This window comes from Talpa occidentalis, unplaced genomic scaffold, assembly GCF_014898055.3.
Source record: "Talpa occidentalis isolate TD23 unplaced genomic scaffold, MPIMG_talOcc4v2.1, whole genome shotgun sequence".
NCBI classification, from domain to species: Eukaryota; Metazoa; Chordata; class Mammalia; order Eulipotyphla; family Talpidae; genus Talpa; species Talpa occidentalis.
The window spans coordinates 22,594,915-22,616,454 of NW_026555331.1; the positions used below are offsets into that span (position 1 = coordinate 22,594,915).

Genomic DNA, 21,540 nt, shown 5'->3' on the forward strand with positions numbered 1-21,540 from the left:
CTTTAAGGACTACCTCAAATGCATTCCCAAATAGCCACTCCAATCATTCCTTTCACTGCCTTACTTACTGCTCTAATCATAACTCTAACAAAGTCACTATTTTTATATGATTTTCTATTCATATTTTTTTGAAGATTTATTTTTATTTATTATATGAGAACTGTAGTGTAAGTCAGAGTTACGTGTGTGGTGGTGAGAGGATTTACCAGAGACAAAATGGGGAGCAGAACAGGCAGATCTACTGAAATACACTGATGAGGGGAGCAGTGGGCAAGACAAGAGAGGTCTGCTGTGCCATGTGGGTTATCTCCCTGGCTTATCTCCCTGGTCGGGAATCGAACTCATGATTCAGTGGCTGCTGATAGCTTGATAGCGCCAACTTTAACTTTTCCACCAGGAAGGCCCTGATTTTCTATTCTTAAATGTTATGTTGTTAGACATAATGTTTAATTACTCTGACTGTTGTGTTACTAGATAAGAGTATTTTCTACTTACAGAAATATTTATATTAAGAAATAATCAAAATACTAAACATAGAGCTTCCATATGATCCAGCAATTCCACTCCTAGGTATTTACCCAAAGGACACAGAAACATCAATTCCAAAGAGCACCTGCACTCCTATGTTTATAGCAGCACTGTTTACAATAGCTAAGCTTTGGAAACAACCCAAATGCCCAAAAATAGATGACTGGATCAAGAAGATGTGGTACATATATACCATGGAATATTACTCAGCATTCAAAAAAGATAAACACATGCAATTTGCAGCAACATGGATGGCACTGGAAGGGATCATGCTCAGCGAAATAAGCCAAAAAGAAAAAGAAAAATACCGGATGGTCTCACTCATAGCAGGAATCTAGAAAACTTAAATAAGGGACCAGGAAAATGAATATAAGAAAGTGAAAATCAAAATCAACAAAAACTATGAACCAGAGACACTTTTTGGGGGGTGGGGGGCGGGAGGGGAAGGATTGGGGTCAGAATGGGGCATTTGCAATTGTATGGGGGAATATAAAAATAAAAATTTAATATTTGAAAAAAAAAAAAAAAGAAATAATCAAAATAGGAAATCACTTTTTTCCACACTGTTTATTCATCCATACACCCATGTTTATTGAGTGCTTCCTTACAATGCCACGCTTAAAGCTGCCCTTATAAGCTCTCATTCTCAGAGAGAAGATAAATGTTGAACAACTGATTACAGTTACTTGTTTGTCATTAGGTTATGTTAGGTGTCATAAAGGAAATGTACAGAGTGGTACTATGATCACATCTATAGAAGGAAATAGTGTAGTCAAGAAGCAAAGGAAATATATGAAGTATTTTCATACTTTAGGAGTTAGTTTTTAATGTCTTTAAGAAATAAATATGTATGTGACTTTGGAGTGGTGACTATTTCCTAATATCCATTTAGATAAGCATTAGATTAGTTTTAAAATATGAATTATAAGTAAATGGATAATAAACTTTTTTTTAAAGATAAAATGGGTTTCATATTAGTACATTAACATATTTGAAAAGCTGTTGGAAAAAAGATCCTTATTCAAGCCTTTAAATGTATCATTTTAGGAGACATTAACATTTAGTATGCTTTTATTGTTTATGTTGAGCAATGAATTGTAATGCTAAGATAATAATGTTTCCATACTACTTTCCTGGTCTCAGTGACCTACGTGTTTTCTTCCTATCTGATTATATTATGTTTAGGGAAGAAAAATGTACTTATATTTAAAAATTGTACATGTAAAAGGTAAATCAGAATATATTTCATAAATTAAGAGTCCATTCTGTAAAAGGAAGAAGGAATCAGGTGATGTGGATGAAATAACCAAATATTTTTAAGTCATTTTACTAAGATGTTTTGTAAATTTAATTTCATATTATTTAAGGAAGTTTTAGAAACCATTGTTTATTTTACATAAAAAATTAATTAGGGTGGAATGTAAGAAATAATGATCATAACTTGTGATCTCTTGGTTAGTGCCATGAAAATTCAAAAGACATCTTTTTATAGTGATGTTTCAAATCACATTGCTCTTAAAATTAGCATTTCCTAATGTCTCAGTGTAAAATCTAGTTTTAATGACACCACTATTCAATTTTGCTAATTTGATATACATGTTTTAAGCATATCAAAAGTAATTATTCTATTATTATTAAATATTCTTAGCAATTGGTTTGGATTCTTGTCCTGAGCCACAAACTCCTAGCAGTGGAATTAAAGTTGGAGACAGATATATGGTTGGTGATGTGGTATCCTTTCAGTGTGATCAAGGCTATTCTCTTCAGGTGAGTCCATTTTAAAATTACAGTTTTGATTTTTATTGCCCTTTTAGAATATTTTAAAACTGGTGATTGGTAATACACAAATTGTAACACAAGATTAATCCTGTGTTGCATAGTTTAATCTTAAATCAAAAGCATACAATTTTCCATAAAACATAAACATGAGAATTATTTCTGGAACAGACTAAATTTGCTCTCTTATAGTTTACCAAAAAATAATTTTGAATCAAATTAATAGTCACTTTTCACTGTAGTCATATAGGATGTGGCAAAATACCTGGTTGTTAAGATTTGAAAGAAAAATGAAGTGCAACTTAAATCATTAACTGAAACTTTCATGATAATAAACTCCTCAAATTGGTGAAATTAACTAAATATATTTTGCTACAGAAATAGATTGGCAATGTATGTTTTTAATCTTGTGCATTTACATTGATTTTCCTCTTATTGGTTTATGGAGGGTCTCAAATTTATGGCCTTACAAAAATTTCCCTAAAAAATAGATCTATTAAGAAATTAAGACAAAGAATTGAGGCAGAAATTATTTCATGTTAAGTAAATAAATTCCTTAGAAGAAGCAAAATTAAAAATTAATAATGTATAGTCTTTAAAATGGCATCATAAATTACTAGTCTCAGAAGTGCAAAGAGATCTTTCTGGACTGTATAAATTTCAATTAAAAATTTAATATACCTTAATTGACTTGTTTTAATATCTTTATAAAAGACTTTATAACCATTCTTTAACATGTCTCACCTTGAACATTACAATTTATTATAAGTAATAATATACATGGCCACTTCACTTATATCACATTGAAGTATCTTAGTATAACATGTTTTGATAGAAAAGTGTTAAAAGCATAGCTAATGTGATACTGAGTTTCAATTTTTCTATCTAGACTGTATATTTTTCATTTTATTATAATGAAAATAAGATAAATAATTATCTTAAGTCATACTACCATTTCCACTAAAAGTATAAAAATATAAAAGTGCCTATATATATTTAAGCTTGTTTTCCCATTAATCACTCACTATGCTATATTTAATTTAGACTTCTCCAAATGTTCATTGAACTGAACTTTCTTGTTTAATTAGGGTCATTCTCACATTACATGTATGCCTGGACCTGTAAGAAGATGGAATTATCCAATCCCAATTTGTTTGGGTAAGTTAAAGAACTAGAAATCATTTATAAAATTTAATATATTTTCAAGATGCATCCTGTATGTGTTGTTCAAACATAAGAGTTTTCCTTTTGTCATATTTTTATGAAAATGATGTTTTGAGATAAATATTTCATATCTTACTTTTTCTTTCTTAATTTTAAGTTTTAATGCACACTTAATATCAAGGGATGCAAAAACTGTAACAATTAAGAAAAGGTGTTTGATTTGTCAGCCCTTAGAGCGTTTTCTCAGAATAATAGAAAGTCCCATAGATTGAAAAATAAGTAAATATCCTATTGAGCCAGAGTAGAGGAGTAATTGAGAGTCTACAAAAGGAATCATGACACCTCATGAGATGACATTAGGGTTGGCAGGTAATTGGGATACAGAATATACGAAAGGATATGTGTGTGGTTTGAAAGTGTGTCGTGACTCTCTGTTCAGTTTCTCTATATTATGCATATAAGTGAACCAACCAATTGCAAGTATATCATTCAATCAGAATAGTAATCACAAATTTTAAAGAATGATTACATGTCAATCGATTGCAAAAATTATATGTATTATATGTATTGTATAAAATATATATTCCTAGAAATACCTAATTGGTATATAATTTATTCCTTTCACAGAGTAAAATACAACTGTCAAACTGGTCACTGAATATCATGCAGAACATTGATAAAATTTCTAATGATTTTTTTTCTTTATAATGTATTACCTGAAATTTGAGTATGGGTTTATTTCTCTTATAAGAAATTAAAGAATATGCAAGTAAATGTTCTGTTGAACTTGATGCGCATTCTTGAAAACATATTTTTAAACCCACAATTGATAAACATGTATTTTAATCTGTCTGTGATGAAATGATTAAAATATGTGTATACAGGGGGTGTATTAACTAACTCTAAAGTACAATTGCTCCTTAGTACATGTTAAATAGTTATAGTTAAATCATGTAAAAATTAAAAATCAGGAATTCTCATTTTTATAGTCTTTGCTTAGTTGATCAGTTGTAAATAAACATAATAGAGATTACAAGGCAAGTACATTTATAAATTCTGTCTAAATTTTCATATTGGGCCAAATCTTTCCAAATTTATTTTGTACATTCCTATTCTTTTTCTAGATTCTCTTCCTATTCTTTGTCTAGATTCTCTTAAGATAAGGTGAAGTCATAGCTCATAAGTTAAATATAATTTTCTCACATGTTATGATTAGAGACCAGTGTTTCTTTTTGACTGCTTTATTTATCCTCCCCACAAAAAAGAGAAAAGAAAAGATTTTTAAGAATGCTCTCTCTTGAAAACAGTACTTAAGAAGGATGTTAGTTTGGTTTTATTCTAAATTATATTATCTTTGGAATGAATCAAAGCATTACTGGAAGTATTTAAAGATGAGAAGTAAACTGCCCATTGTGGTAATGGACATGTACTCCTTGATCTGATTTGATCTGATTTGATCTGATTTTATTGTATTCACTGCACACAAGCTACTCTCTGCTGTGCCATAATTGATTTAGCTTGTATTTATAGCTGAGGAAGTATGTTGTCTTTTTATGCTATTTTAGAAATGAATTGTCAATTGATTATATATGATTACTAGTGTGTGCTGAATGAGAATTGAAAATATTTGAATTTATATCAAATAGTTTTAACTCAGAGACTTGATTAAGAGTTGAAATTATTTCAATAATACAATGTAAAGTGTTTCTCTGCCCTGGCTAATGTGAGACTTCTATTATCTTGCAGCTCAATGTGGTGGTACTATGTCAGATTTTAGTGGTGTGATTCTTAGCCCTGGGTTTCCTGGAAACTACCCCAGCAGTTTAGATTGCACTTGGACAATAAAACTGCCCGTAGGTTTTGGTATGTATATTAAAAACACATGTAAGAATTTTCAGTAGCATTCATGCATCCTTAAAAGATCAATGTCTAATAATAACTTTTGAAATATTCACGAGTAGTAGTTTACTTTGGGATTCCAGTAAATATAATCATGTAAACAAATAAAGGAGTGAAATTGGAATGATAATTATTGTTTAAGCCAAATATATTACACCTGGACTATTTGGATAATTGCAAGGATGTGAACATTTTTTAAAATTCATAGAAATATAAGTAGATAGATAACTTAGTTTATGATATTTTTCAATTAATATATATGAATATGGCCTGGGTTAGATGTGTATAACAATGATAAATTGGACATATATTCAGGTATAATTTTTAAAATAATATGTTTCTTAGTGTTGTAACTGAATAGTTCATAAATTATTTACTCTATTGAATATATGAAAGCTGTATGTAGTTAATGAGATTTTGCCTTTGAAATGCAATACAAATTTTCTAATGTTAGTTTTAAATATGCATATAGATGCAATACCATTTAAGTCTAATGATATAATTATCTCATGCAGATAACAAACCTGTTCTTCAGATCTTGAGACCATATCTGTGATGTGTGTTTGTTTAATTTGTTTATTTTAAATGGATTATGTGTTTGTTTTCTTCCTCTTTAGGTGTACATCTCCAGTTTGTAAATTTTTCTACAGAAACTATACATGATTATTTGGAAGTAAGAAGTGGATCCTCAGAAACTAGTACTGTTATTGGCCGACTTAGTGGACCGCAAATACCATCTTCCTTATTTAGCACAACCCATGAAACCAGCTTGTATTTTCACAGTGACTATTCACAAAATAAACAAGGGTTCCACATTGTCTACCAAGGTGAGAGGGATAAGAGAAAGTGAATGTTTTTTTAGCCCCAAATTGACTGTCAAAAATCTAATTAACTCTAAGTATTTCCTATATTCTATTTTAGAAAAAGAAAGGGTTATAAATCAAGGGATTCCTCGATAAGAAGTTTTTTAAATAATCATTTTTTTCAGGCAACTGTATGGTGGAATTGTCTTTTTTTGACAACTTAGAAAAATCCTAACCATGAAAAAATTCTATGACTGACTGAATTATTCTTCATACACATGTAGCTAGGCAAGGCAGGCAAGGCAAGCTGGATATAAAATATTTACCTTTTATATCAAAATGATCATATTGAAAAGATGTTGTATGAGTATTACATGTAAAATTATTTTCTTTTACTTTATAATTATAAATTATAAATTTATATTTATAAATTTATTTATAATAAATTTTGAAATCACATTACATTAGACCCATTTGTAATATAAAATTGCTGCCTGAAACAATTTTTTGTCACTTTTGAATGTAGAATTTGGACTCAGGTAAAGTTAGGATTAAATGCTGATACTCATTGTTCAATCTAATATAGCCTAGGCTCATACTCTGTCCCTTCATTTGCGTGATGGAGATAGCAGTACAACCACCCAGATATATTGTTTTGAATTTTATATAACAAAAAGACTACTGTGGTGTATATGATTGATAAGTATTTAGTGCATTTGAGCTATATTACCACTGTATTATATCGGATCTCAAAAGTCTAAGATTTAAAATCAAACATTTATCTACTTCCAATTAATTAAAACCATTTAAAATTTGATTAAATTTAAGCCCTTATTTTTAAAGGATTCTATGAGTTTGTGATAATTTTGAATGTGTGATCTATGAGGACCAGGATCTGTATGTTTGTTCATTGATGTACTTCAATTGCCTATAGCAGTAAGAGCGCAATAAATTCTGCTGGGAAAAAAAAAAAAAAAAAAAGCATTTGCTGAATAAAAGTTTATACCCAGAAGAAAGTTTAAAAGTAGTTAAGCAGACATTGTAACATCAAAGTACATGGTTCTAAAAAATTTAATTAGCATTATGCTTGCATACTTAGTGGAATGCTATACCACATAGCATCCTTCACATAAAATTAGAATCATTTGTACTACCTCTAGTTGAAGAATTAACCATGTTCCTAAGGAAATTATTTCAAAACTTGGCAACCGATCGTGTTTCTCTCATTTTGGCTGCTAGAAGACTTAGAGCTGTATTTGCTTCTTTTCTAGCAAGTGTACAAGACCTTATGTCAAGCACTTTGCTATTTACCTTAAACCTGGCTTCATTTTCTTTATCCTTGCCTCATTTTCCCTCTGCCTCTCAAAGTAATATTTTTACTTGAAAGATATAAAACATCAACTTGAATTTCATTCAAGTTGTGTTTTTCATGAGTCTGAAAAAATCATTTACTTAATGTAAGCATAAAGGATATGTTTTTATTATTACAATTGATATATTAATCCTGTTGACATGAACTGTGATGTATTACAATGTTAAGTAAATACTATTAGTGAATTACCTTGAATTTTAAAATTCTCTATATTTTGTTACATGTATATAATTGAACTAACTTTACTTTTAAGAATTAGGTTCAATTCTTAATCATCAAAGGGGAACATACTTGACTTAAACTTCAGGAAGGACTCTTGGCTTTAATATTTATTTTTGCCTGGAATGTTAATTCAAATGAAAAATACAGAGTGGATCAAGAGGTCATGATATAATATATATATATATATATATATATATATATATATGCACAATGGGATATTACTTAGTGATCGAAAAGGTAACATCATGCCACATGCAGCAACATGGATGGATCTAGAAGGGATAATGCTAAGTGAAACATGTCAGAAGGAAAAGTTAGTACCAAATTGTGTCACTAATATGTGGAATAGAGAGAAACCAAATTAAAGGTCAGATAAAGACAAGCTTATAAACTAACCCTTGAAAGCTGACTATAGAACTAATTAGGGAGTGATAGGCAAAGTTTAAGAACAAAGAGAGAAGGAAGCACAATGAACTATGGTTGTAGAGTACGGGCTATTTGGCAGTGGGTACATTATGGTGGTATTATCAAAGGGGGAACCCTGATATTACCTCAATTAAAAAATAAATAAATAAATATATTTATTAAAAAATAAAAATACTGAGTAAGAATAAAAATTATCTTAAAGGAATTTTTCATTAAATCTGATTTTTGTAGTTTAAAAATTAAAATGACGGGCCTCCCCACTGGCACAGTGGTTGAGCACTAGGTTGCAGAGTTGCCCGCAGCCTCTGCAGTGCCAGTTCGATCCCGGCTGCTGGCGAGGGTCCTACATGGCGTGCAGACCTCTCCTGCCGCCCGCTGCTCTCCTAAGCAGTGTACTTTGTCACAGTGTACTTCGTCAGTATGCCTGGTCTGTTCTCCCCTCTGGTTCTGGTGAATTCTCTCACCCTCCTGCACTTCTGACTGTACCCAGTGCCTGAACAAATAAATAAATAAATAAACAAACAAACAAACAAACAAATAAATAAATAAATATTTAAAAGAATAAAATGACATATTAGGAAACAAAAGGATAACTTACTCATCTTCTCATGTAAGTTTTTAACTTGGGGATTCAGCAGTTAATAGCAACTTAGTGTCTTATTTACAGTAATTTAAGTTTTATTGATTCTAATAAAAATTTTCCTTAAAAATAAGTTAAAATAAATTCCAAATCATTGAAATATATGAGTATATTCACTATTCAAATGTATAAAATTTGTTCAACAATAGTTGTTAAGCTCTTGCTATATGAAAGACAATAGCTAAGACTTTAGAAAACAATGATAAACAGTAAAAACAGGAGTTTGATTTCATGTGGAATGTAGAACAAGAGGAGTATGAATAAATACATAATTATACTACAATGCACAAAATATAACTGAAGTGTAAAGTTTATATGAAAAGGAAGTTTGTTTGCTAGTAATTTATATTATTAAATGTTGGAAAAACTCAACAGAGGGATTGTTGTTTCTGATAGAGAAAAATGAGTAAAATAAAATTCAAAAATATCAGAATTTGACTTACATGTATGTTTGTTTTACTATATGTTCATGTGGTATAACTAGAAAGTGATTACATTCCCTGAAAAAGAATCAGAATGTTTGATTAAAATTATAGCTGAATGAGTACCTTACATTTTTATTAATAAACGTTTTATTATAAAACGTGCAATTTGATATATTGCAAAAGCGAGTGATAAAACAATGCATTTTTAGTGGTGTACTATTTTAAATATGAGATTTGCAGGTATGAGAAAAAATTCATGTCACATTGTCAATGACAGCAATTATAAACCTGAATCACTAGTGAAAATATAATCAAGATTGCAACTATTTTGTAAGTTGTAAATAATATCCATCTGTGGGACTTGCAAAATTCTGAAAGTGAAAATATCTTCCTTTTTCCCTTTTCCAGCCTATCAGTTGCAAAGCTGTCCTGATCCACGCCCATTTCGAAATGGCTTTGTAATTGGTAATGATTTTACTGTGGGTCAAACAATTTCATTTGAATGTTTCCCTGGATACACACTAATTGGAAATTCAGCTCTCACTTGCCTACATGGTGTGAGTCGTAATTGGAATCATCCACTTCCAAGGTGTGAAGGTATGCTTCTAATTTGAAATATCTTTTAGGTGGCATCATCATTTTACTAATTCTGGTTTTAGCTCTTTTGTTTGTCTTCCTCTTCAAATAACATGTGAAATACACTGGTTCTCTTTCAATTGAAGATTCATGGTTAGTACCCAGATCAAACCTTCCTAATACCCCCTAATGAAATAACTGTTTAATCTTTACTGGCAGCAATCCTAAACTTCCCAATTTAGAAATGAAATTAAAGTTGATTGGCACCTTTGATTTCCTACGAGTTTATCTCTATGTGTTTAATAATGATCCTCATATAGAAAAATTAACTCACATGCTGCTTCTGAATGTAGGTTCCTTTTCTCTAAAATAACTCTTTATAATGCTTTGAACTTTTTATGAAGCCTCAGATGTATACATGATGTAAGACAAAAGTTAAATAGTGTATGCGTTGATAAAATATTTAAGCAAAAATAAGATGCCATTTAATAATCTAGTGACAGTTAATACTATAAGCATACCTCACATGGAAAAATGAAAGCTAATCATATATTGTTGTGGACACCAGCTTCATTTTATGCATCTCCACTGAGGTAAAGACACAGCACAGATACATTTTATCCTAATTAAGAGGAATGAAATATCACCATTTCCATTAGAGTCAGCTTCTTGTTATTTTATTATAACACTTTGTTTTCTATCTTTAGCTCTTTGTGGAGGGAATATAACTGCAATGAATGGTACCATTTACTCTCCTGGGTATCCTGATGAATACCCAAACTTTCAAGACTGTTTCTGGCTTGTAAGAGTACCTCCTGGGAATGGAATCTACATCAATTTTACTGTCCTTCAAACAGAACCAATCTATGATTTCATTACTGTCTGGTAAGCTAAAAGGATTGTTATTAATTGATTGAACTCTACGTAACAGTGAAACAATGTAGGATTAAAGATATATTGCAATTCTCTGTACAAACTGTCACCTGGTATTTGAATTGGTGTAACTAAGGGTAATAATATGTGTTTTATTGAATGAGACAGAAAGAGAAATAGGTTCTGGCCCATTTTCCCATGAAGTAGCTAAACACTAAGAACAAAAGCTTGAATAATGAAAAGAGATTTATTTTTTAATTAAATCAACATATAAAAACAAAATTAATATCAAAGTTTCAGGTAAGAAAGGTCTCTATTTCAAAAACAAGTGAAATTCAAAGCCCATATTCAAGTCAGTTATTTAACTGTTGTGTTTCTGTTATAATTTATTATGAAATATTTACATTATTCTACTAATTGAAGCACCTTTTTTTCAAAATTATTGACAAGTAATTAATTGAACTACTGTATAAATTTTAAGATTCCGTCAAAGTTTATTAGCCTATGATTCTGAAGATTGTAGTGAAGAAGTTTTTAAAGGGGCATAATTCTCAAGTATTTAAGTAGATATCACTTGTCAGGAAAACAAAGACAATGTACTTGATTGTAATGCTTGATTGTAGTTAATAAGGCTCGCATTTTGATAAAAAATGTGGTATTTTATATTTCAAAGATATTTTCAGTGAAATAAACAAACTAAACCAATGTAATTTTGCTGTCATTGCTTATTTAATCTACAAGATCATTATCATCTCATATGTGATACTTTCAACTCTCAAAAAATATCATTCTAAATCTCTCTTCCCTCATCCTGTTCTGTCTCTCTTATATAGGGATGGACCAGATCAAAACTCGCCTCAGATTGGTCAGTTCAGTGGCAATACTGCTTTGGAATCAGTCTATAGCACTTCGAATCAGATTCTAATTAAATTCCACAGTGATTTCACAACAAGTGGCTTTTTTGTGCTCAGTTATCACGGTTGGTATTATTTAAATTTCTATTTCATTTAAGCTGTTTAAAATTGTCTTGGTAAATACATACATCAATTTTAATATATGTGTATATACATATATGCATGTATACATGCATATATGTATATGTGTATATAGCTGATTGAAAAGATATTAAAATTTTATGCTTTCTATCATTTCAAACACAGTTACTTGAAGAGAATGACCTCTTTTAAGTGTTTAGGAAGAATACAATATCATGCAAATGGAAATAGGAAATAAATCAGTCTGTAATTACCAAGAAAAAAATAATCATTTTGCATGAAAACCAATAAAAGAGAACCAGCTGTTCATATTTTATTGTATGTAATTTTGAGACATCAATAGATTTTTCAATACAAAATGTTTAATCTTTTCAACCTGCTGGAGTCTTTCTAAAATTAGCATTCAATATTTTTATGTTTTGAATCATATTACTCTTGCTTCCAAACTATATCTATTCTACAATCTTACTGTTTTAAGTGATTTCTCCAGATCATTAAGTTCATAGCTTTTATTTCTGTGGAATAATTTATGAAGAGTTTCAGCATTAACTCTGTATAGAATAATTCTGGATCTTCTGTGTCATTAACTTTTTGAAACAACATTCATTTGACTTCATAGAATTATTTAAAAAATTCATTTTATCTTAAACTTATAATATTTCATTATAAATAGGAAAATGTTTGCTTCTAATTATTATCTTTTTATCTGCTGTGACCATAGTTCTATAAAACAGACTCTGCTTCATGTAATTTTGTCAGACTAATTCCATGAATATTTCACAGGTTTAAGTCTACCAAATTAAATTTGCAATAACAGCATGAAAACGTGCAAGAGGAACATGTGTTTCGTTCATTAAATCAATAGACAATTTAACGTTTCCTAATTTTTAAACACAAAATAGTGACATCTTTGATGTCGAATTTGTATTCATGAATATTATGGGAATTCAAACATGGTTATGCTTAAAGATATTCTAAACAAAGTGGATCTAGAAATAGAGAATAGGCCAGATAACATTTGATTTGTTAATATCAATGTTTATCAACCAATAATGATACCAAATTTGTGTTTCTGTAATAGCCCACAACTGCTAGATCTGCATTTATGGTCCAGTATAGTCAATTAGTAAGTGAGCATTCAATAGTGAACTTTTGCTGAAACTGGTTATATTTTATTAACTTATTTGCCTTTTTTACTGAATTAGGTATTGTTGCTGGCAATAGGTAGGTTCAGTTTTAGGTAGCAATGATAGCATTACTACTATAGATAATCTTAACTCAGGAGCAAATAAATTTTAAAATAGTTAAGGTCAAAAGTAAGTTAGTTGCTAAACTGCATTTTATAACTTTTCTCTCTCCATGGATCCCTACATAATTTTTATTATTTTGCGTCCTGCCTGAACAAGCAATAAAGAAGGACTATTCATTTATGGAGTATAAATATCCATATGGTAATCATATAGGGGGTATAAAATTTTTATAAACTTTAGGCAACATCATAAAGGGGAAATATTGTCAGAGAAAAAGAAATTTGTGAGTGTGTGTTTGCACTTAATCATATGAAGAATAAAGGATTAAGAAGGTAGTTATACACTCTAAAATATGAATGCGGATTTGTAACAGACAATGTATGAATGTGTATTGTCATCCCAAAATTAGTTTCATCTCATTTTTGTAAGTAGGTTTTGACTCAAAATATATGAGAAAACTAGCATTAGCTTAGGAATAATAAAGAAAAATTATTTGTTTAGCATGTTGTTTTCCAGTTGCGTAAAACCACATGGGGTAATATTGCTGATAGGATGAAGGAGCTACTATATGTGTAGAAATTACTTCAATTATTGGCATATATTAGGTGAATTATGTGCAATTTTTTTTAGATTTATGTATTTATGCACACAAGAACTGGGGTACAGGCCAGAGGCATGGGGGGTGAGAGGATTCACCAGAGACAGAGTGGGGAACAGAACAGGCAGAGTGACTAAAATACACTACTGAGGGGAGCAGAGGGCGAGCCAGGAGAGGTCTGCTGCACCATGTGGGCCACTCCCTGGCTGGCCGGGGATCGAACTCGTATTGCAGAGGATGCAGACAGCTTCATAGGTTGCATCCTAACCCCTTGCGCCACCAGGGAGACCCCAGTGTGCAGGGTTTTTTTTTTTTTTTTTTTTAATATAAATGTTTTTTGTTTTTTTTTTTAAGATTTGTTTATTTATACAAGCACTGGGTACAGTCAGAAGCGTGGGAGGGTGAGAGAATTCACCAGAGCCAGAGCAGGGAACAGAACAGGCAGAAGGAACGAAGCACACTGCTGAGGGGAGCAGCGGGCGGCAGGAGAGGTCTGCGCGCCATGTGGGACCCTCGCCAGTGTCCGGGGATCGAACCAGCACTGCAGAGGCTGCGGGCAGCTTCGCATCCCAGCACTCAACCACTGCACCACCAGGGGAGGCCTGTGCAGGTTTTTTTTAAAGATTTATTATTTATGCATACAAGAACTGGGGTACAGACCAGAGGTGTGGGGGGTGAGAGGATTCACCAGAGACAGAGCAGGGACAGAACAGGCAGATTGACTGAAATACACTACTGAGGGGAGCAATAGGCCAGTCAGGAGAGGTCTGCTGTGCCATGTGGGCAGCTCCCTGGCCAGGATTCAAACTCATGCTGCAATGGCTATGGACAGCTTCATAGGTTGCACCTTAACCCCTTGCACCACCAGGGAGGCCCAAAGTATTTGCAGTTTTTGTCAAACAATGCTAAATATTGTCAATTTTCCCTCACTCCAAGTAATGTCATTCTTTCTAGTATCAGCATTACATTGCAGATAATATAAGAATTGGAGACAGCGCAGTGCCTGGCAGAGTAGATGTTTAGTAAATGTTACTCTTTTTACCCTATCTTACCTCATATTTTAGATTTCATAATGGAGCACTTATTATTATTCTTGTGAATGATTTAAATCTTAAAGCACAAGTGCCAGAACCTAGGGAAATTTGATTTGGCTTACTGAATCTTATTGTCCAGTGACTACCCTGATGCCAGCCAAATCCATTCCTTTTCTGTCTCCTCAACTTCCATCCTCCATCTTCACCTACACCTCCTAACAGTTCTTGTTTTTTGTACTCTTCTTCAGTTCTTCAGTACTCTTCTTTCAGTTCATTTTCTTCATTCCTTGGTAATTTGAACTCATGTAGATCACTATCGTTTTGGTGACCATACTTATTCTTTCACTAAGCTTTAACAAACTTAGTTACAATATGGCATATTATTTTATAAGCAGTGTGACCCTCATGAGTGTGATTTTGAGGACACATTTCTGCTTAGCTCTTTTATATTGTTGACTGATTTATTAATTAAATTTTATATTTTGGTCTCACAGTGGGAAAATGTCTGTTCAAATTCTTTTCAAAATATCATCTAATTGAGTTTATTTGAGCTGCATGCAAAAAAGATAATTTTAGTTATGTAGACATGTGACTATCCCCCTCTCACAGAAGCAGAAGATGTCTTTCTTTCAAGTTAATGTCAATACAGTTAGTACAATTTAATGCAATTAAAAACATAATATTCTTGGGCCTCCCCGGTGGCGCAGCAGTTGAGCGCTGGGTTGCTAAACTGCCCTTGGCCTCTGCGGCGCCGGTTCGATCCCCGGCTGCTCCCCGGCCACCAGAGGAGGGTCCCACATGGCGTGCAGACCTCTCCTGCCGCCCAGTGCACCCCTCAGCAGTGTACTTCGGTCCTTCTGCCTGCTCTGCTCCCCGTTCTGGCTCTGGTGAATTCTCTCACCCTCCTGCGCTTCTGACTGTACCCAGTGCATGTATAAAACAAAACAAACAAACAAACAAATAAATAAATAAATAAAAGCATGCCTCTATTAAAAACAAAAACAAAAACAAAAACAAAAAACATAATATTCTTATCATTTGCCCACACTCAGTAACTATAGTAAAAAATACATTATGGTAATAAATAAAATTGGTCAAGTTGTTTGGTGTTTTTTTGATAAATAATCTAGGGAGATAATTCTCTATGTAACATGAAGCTGATTGAGTACACCTGAGCTTCGAAAGTTTACTTTTCTAAGTTTTCTTTGAATTCTTATTGATTTGATAACTCCTTCTGTTATCCCTAACCCTATAATTCAGAAAAGGTGTTTTTGAGGACATGTATATCTAGTTTATAAATTTGACAAATCAATCCTTTTACTTGTTTCCCTAAGGTTACATTGATCATTTAGTTTTTATTTATTAGCAGATTTTAATATTAAAAAGAGGAAATTTTTTTTTTAAATTTCTCATCTGACTTCCTTTATGAAATCCATCAGCCATCCGCTTTTATAAAACATCATCTTCATAAAGCCTTTCATGATCAAAAATAACATTGATAAAAAGCTTTCTCAAAATGAAATTTCTGTGCAATGAAAAAATGGTACAGGCACAAATGTTAAGGCACTTTATCTAAAGCTATCATATTTCTTCTTTATCTGATAAAATGTTTTTGTTTCTCTCCATATTGCTATAATTGTAATTCCCTGAAGTAGAGCTGATCTCTTTTTATAACAACCATAGAATCTCAGATGGGGTTGACTTAACAATAAATAATGACAATATTCAGTCTTAATCAGTGACTCCCTGAAAGTAAATTACATAAAACCTGTTTTAAGTGCATCTTTTGGCAGACCCTTGCTTTGTATAGCAGTAGTTATTATTTGCTAAAAACTTAATATGCTGGACTCTGTGCTGGTGCTTTCTGTGTTTTATTGCTAATTTTTGTAATAACTCCACAATGTAAGTATCATTATCCCTATTTTAATAATGAAAGAACTGAATAAAAAAACTTAACTTATACAAAGTCAGAGAAGTAATGAGAGGGCTGCCTGGAATTCCAAATAGGTCAAACTCTAAAGAATGACCTTTATAAAATAATGATAATAGCAACAGTGATAATAATAATAGCTAAAGTTTATTAAGTTCCCATAGGAGCTAGCAGTGTCATAAGCTGGTATTATCTCATGCATAGATTATCTTTAATAGTATATAAACCTATTTTTTTTTCTGTAAAAAATCAGCAAAATTTATTTTCACTTTTACCAAGATGACAGGTTATCCATTTTCTGGGATATATACCCATCCCTCCTAATTACAAACTGGAGCTTCAAAATTCTTAGTGTTTTTCTTTTCCAAAAAAAAAGTATGTTTTTTTTTTCATAGTTTCCAAAATGCATATATTTTATTGGGGTTTTACTTATGCCACCCAAACCAACTTAGAGACTGTAGCATAGCCAGAATATATGCTTATGAATTTAAAACAAATATATTAAGCATCATTTTGAGATATTTAAAGTCATTAGTCAGAGCACTCCTTTTCCAGATCTTTAGGTCGTGTACAGGAACTCTTATTAGTACACATCATATGATTTAATAATTTATTACTCACTTTTTGCTATTATTGGCATGCCTTTTGTTAAAAAATGAGTTAATTAAACATTGGCTTTCAGATAGTTTTTAATATGTTCTTAAAAGGCCTGTGATGTCTTTTAGGTCATCTTTTAAGGGTATGTTGCTTTTACTATAAATGCTGTATTTGGAAACAAGTTTATTTATCTCCGCAAAGTTTCATTCTAAAGGAGACTGTTGAAGATATAAGGGCACACTTTATATAAAACATAAATCACCATTGCTTTTAACTGTGTGACCCCTTTGCCTCACACAACCTAAAGACCTGATTTCCTTTCATATTTCATGAAAACATTGAATTTGTTAAGTATTTCATTGTTTGATGTCCAGAGCGAGCACTGGGGAGAATGGGCAGCATCTCTATATATAATGAATTGGTGGAGCTAAAAAAACAAACTGATGAAATTTATGGGAAAGATTTTCCATTTTTTATTACTTACATTTCTACTTAAATTACTATAAGTCTTATCAAAATACTGTGTTTTGGCTATTTTTTTTTTCATGTGCACACTCATTTGCAAGTTAAGGTATTTATTTCCACAATATTTTAGTATCCCGTCAAAGTACCCTCCATTTAAAGTCCATCAGAAGCACACCATTAGTAAAACATAATTCAGTTTATTGGCTGATGGTAAAGACAAAGACAACACTCCACAAAGGCCCTGTGGCATCTTAGTTAGAGGGTGTTGTGACAGTTTGTAGTAGGATGTGGGCTGTACAGGATGGCTTTGGAAAGGTTCAAGAATGCATAATTATCTTCTGGGTTGTGTGCTGTCAGGAAAGTGGATTGATAATTAAGTGGGTCCATAATTAGGTATCTTAATTATTTTTTTTCTAGGTGAAAGAAAAGAAAATCACCTAAAACTATAATTATTATAGAAGCAAAATTCACTCATATTAGCCCAAATGGAAGCATATTGGTCATTTTTGGTTTGGACAGTGCTCATGATTTGGTCTGTGATCAAATATGACTGAAAAGATTTTGCTTTAAAATAATTTTGTTCCTTCAGGGTCAAACAATTATCATGTCTGATGTTAGTTGTTAGTGAAATTTTTTAACAGAAAATTTCAGTCACAGCAGAAACTCCTCCATGCTGACAGCAGATAGGAGTTGCATTTTGTTTTATTTTCTTTTCAACAAGCGGAGTAGTTTAAAGTGATACGATAGCTATAGTTAACCTTCACAGCCATTAGTAAACCAAACTATGGTAGTAATCAGGGAGAGGAAAATAGAGACTGACAAAATGAACTGTCACCTTGTGCTATGATAGCTACAAATATGTAGGTATTCACATTTGAAGAGATATGCACATTTGAAGAGACCTTTGGCACATTATTTTTCAGATTCAAATGGACTCAGTACAAAGGGTGGTACTTTCAGTTTACTATTTGCATATGGGGAGGTTAATTCATTCAGCAGATATTGGAATTTCCTATGGGTAATTTAGGAGATTTCCCAGTGACTTGTTTACTTTGCTTCTATTATTCCACCTCTGTAGAAATACCAAGAGTGATTTTTGTTGGTCTGTTCTTCATGATAGATACTTTCTCTGTTTCATCTTTAAATCCACAGATGAGCATTTTCTCTTGATTTCTAAGATATTCATTCATATAGGCAGAAAAAACAAATGATTATAAAATATTATTGGAGCAAAATGATATTTTTAATTTAGCACTCTTGAGACTTATGTACGTTTCATGTCAAACTCATACATATTTTTTTCTCCAAAATAAAAAAAAATTAATAGTTAACCTCTTTATTAGAACTCAGGAAGTACTTATTTAAGTACTCTTAACTCTACTTTCAAAGGGGTCTGCTTGAACTTATTTGATATAAATTTAAAAATAACATCTCCAGAATTACATAATTATCAATGCTTTTCTTCCTCTAAAGCTTTCCCCAATCATGAAATTATCATACTTGAACTAATCTGAGTCACCATTAAAGTATATTAGTGGATATATAGTGTTTATTAAGGAACATAGAATATTGTCTTTTCCTCTCTTTAAGAAACAATACATCCTTACTTGGCAGACATGTTGTATACTTACGCCTTTTTGGTTTAGAAAAGGAATGGAAATTTGTCAATGTTCTTTTTTTTTTTTTTTTTTTTGTTAACAAGCCTGTGATACTGCAGTTGAACTAAAGTAGATGACTACAACATTCTTTTCTGGAATTGGGTTGAATATTCATTACAAAGAAGATAGGGAATTAAAAAATATTATCTGAATTAAAATAGTAAAGCAAGTATCAAGAAACGCATTTGTTGAACCAGAAGCCACATATCTATACACATTTGAAGAAAAGCCAGATGCTATTCAAACACAAGTCATCTTCAAATATACAAAATATAGACTGGGATGCCCTGGAATATTTATAACATATTGAATGGTGTTTTTAAGCTAATGACATATAAAATAAAATGAGTCTCCTAAAAAAACGCAGATTTAGATTAAATGTGTATTGAAATGTGTTAAATATGTGTTGAACACTGTTTTTCATTAATGGCCATAATTGAGAAACTGAATTTAAAGAGCACAATCCAAGAAAAGCAGGGGCCTTATATGTTCATACTATTATATGCTCATACTATCTACACTATTAAAATTTTTGATGACACAATTTAAATTAATCTAATGAAACTATTAGATTAATAGTTTCAGTTTTGTCTATAACTGGATGTTTGGTCTTACCTAACTGCATTTCTCTAGGTCTTCTCCACCCTCCAACCCACACCAATAGAGATTAGAGTAAGTGATTCATAAGATAACTTCCAAATTAATTGAAGCATATGCTTTAATGAGATTTGTTTTATTTCAATTAGTTATTATTATAGTTAACATGATTTCCAGAGCATCATACTAGCAGTTTTGAATCCACAAACATGTGTACAATATACAGCATACATGACTATTACCTAAGTTACTGATGTACATCATAATATACATCAATATAAAAAAAAGAATCTTGAGACATTTTCAATTTGTCTTCAAATAAATCAGAAAAGAAACAAATTGAATAAGTTGATGTTTTCTGGGAAATCAGATAGGTTCTAACCTCTGTGAGCAAGATCATGTCAGATTTATATTATGTATGCTCAAAACACAACTGTCATATTAGCAGTCATGGTCATGTTACCCTTTGCCTAACAAGTTTCCTCTACCTTTGAAATAATAATATGTGTCAGACACTACATTTAGAATGTTACATTAATTTAATCTTAGTTTTGTGTTTATTTTGCAGATGAGAAAATTGTAGATGTGAAAATAAATGTCTATTTTAGTTTTCTAAGCAAAAAAAAAATAAAAATGCAGGAGATAGTCTTCAAGAAACAAAGACAGATAAAAATAAAATTATATAGAACATAAATTTTAGACATGCTATCTGCTATCTACTATCTGAGAGCTATATTGACCATGGAATTGAAGAAACTATGATAAGGATTAGGTTCTAGACAGATCTGATTTTTCTGTTTACAATGAGAAAAATGTGATTTAATATTATTTATAAGGTTAGAATGGCATCATAAGTGGTGATATACAAATCAAGGGTACTTGAGTTTTAAGTGGAAACTGTCTTCATTTATTTGTAGTTAAAAATATAAACTGGTTAATAGATGGGGCTGCAGTTAATTAAACAAAGTCAGAAACCATTGGAGACGATAATCAAATTTTACTTTAACATGCAAGTCATTTGGGGATACTTTATTAGTCTCTTCAAATCCACACTGGTTCCTTCTAATTGTGTTCATTTTTCCTACTAGCCAGAGTATTATTATTTTTTAAACAACTTTGTTTATTTTTTTACAGTATAAGATTTCTCCCCTCAGGTGCAGTCACCATAGTTTTCCCAGCACCAAAGAGCCCACAGCCCTCCAACACACTCCACCAAACTCTCCTGCCCTCCTGTTCTACCCTATCCTCCTCTTTCCCTCCGTCCCTTCCTGAATGTCTCAGATTTATGGTCTACTTTCAAGGGTCAGTCTTACAGTTGATTCTTTGTTTGTTTTCTTTAGATTCCACATATAAGTGAAACAATGGTATTATTCTTTTTCCTTCTGGTTCACTTAGAATAGCCCCTTTCTGTTCCATCCATGTTGCCACAAATGGCATAAGTTTATATTTTTTGATCATTGAGTAGTATTTCCTTGCATTTTTTTTTTTAAGAAGAGTGTGGTTATTTACTCCCAGACTTAAAACTCTTCACAGGCTTCTCATTGGCCTCCACTAAAATTAGCAAATACCGTAGACTCCTTTTTGTTGTTTCCTAGCTTCCCTCTCTTTTCATTCTTCCCACTTACTCCAACTACACTTCCCTTCCTCTTTGCTGTTTGTATTCTTGATGATTTATCTCCCTTGATTATTTTCTGTCTCCCCAAAAGACACAC

At 31.7% G+C, this 21,540-nt stretch overlaps 1 protein-coding gene across 4 annotated transcripts in view; it reads left to right on the top strand.

Moving 5' to 3' along the window:
* The window catches only part of CSMD3 (CUB and Sushi multiple domains 3), an 831,873-nt gene that overhangs the window by 739,565 nt on the left and 70,768 nt on the right, over positions 1-21,540 (top strand). For all 4 annotated transcript variants that reach the window (XM_054692020.1, XM_054692021.1, XM_054692022.1 and 1 more), the window contains 7 exons: positions 2,177-2,295; positions 3,393-3,462; positions 5,215-5,331; positions 5,985-6,194; positions 9,664-9,852; positions 10,539-10,716; positions 11,538-11,683. In XM_054692020.1, the coding sequence (XP_054547995.1) occupies positions 2,177-2,295; positions 3,393-3,462; positions 5,215-5,331; positions 5,985-6,194; positions 9,664-9,852; positions 10,539-10,716; positions 11,538-11,683 (1,029 nt within the window). The remainder of the gene's footprint in view (positions 1-2,176; positions 2,296-3,392; positions 3,463-5,214; positions 5,332-5,984; positions 6,195-9,663; positions 9,853-10,538; positions 10,717-11,537; positions 11,684-21,540) is intronic.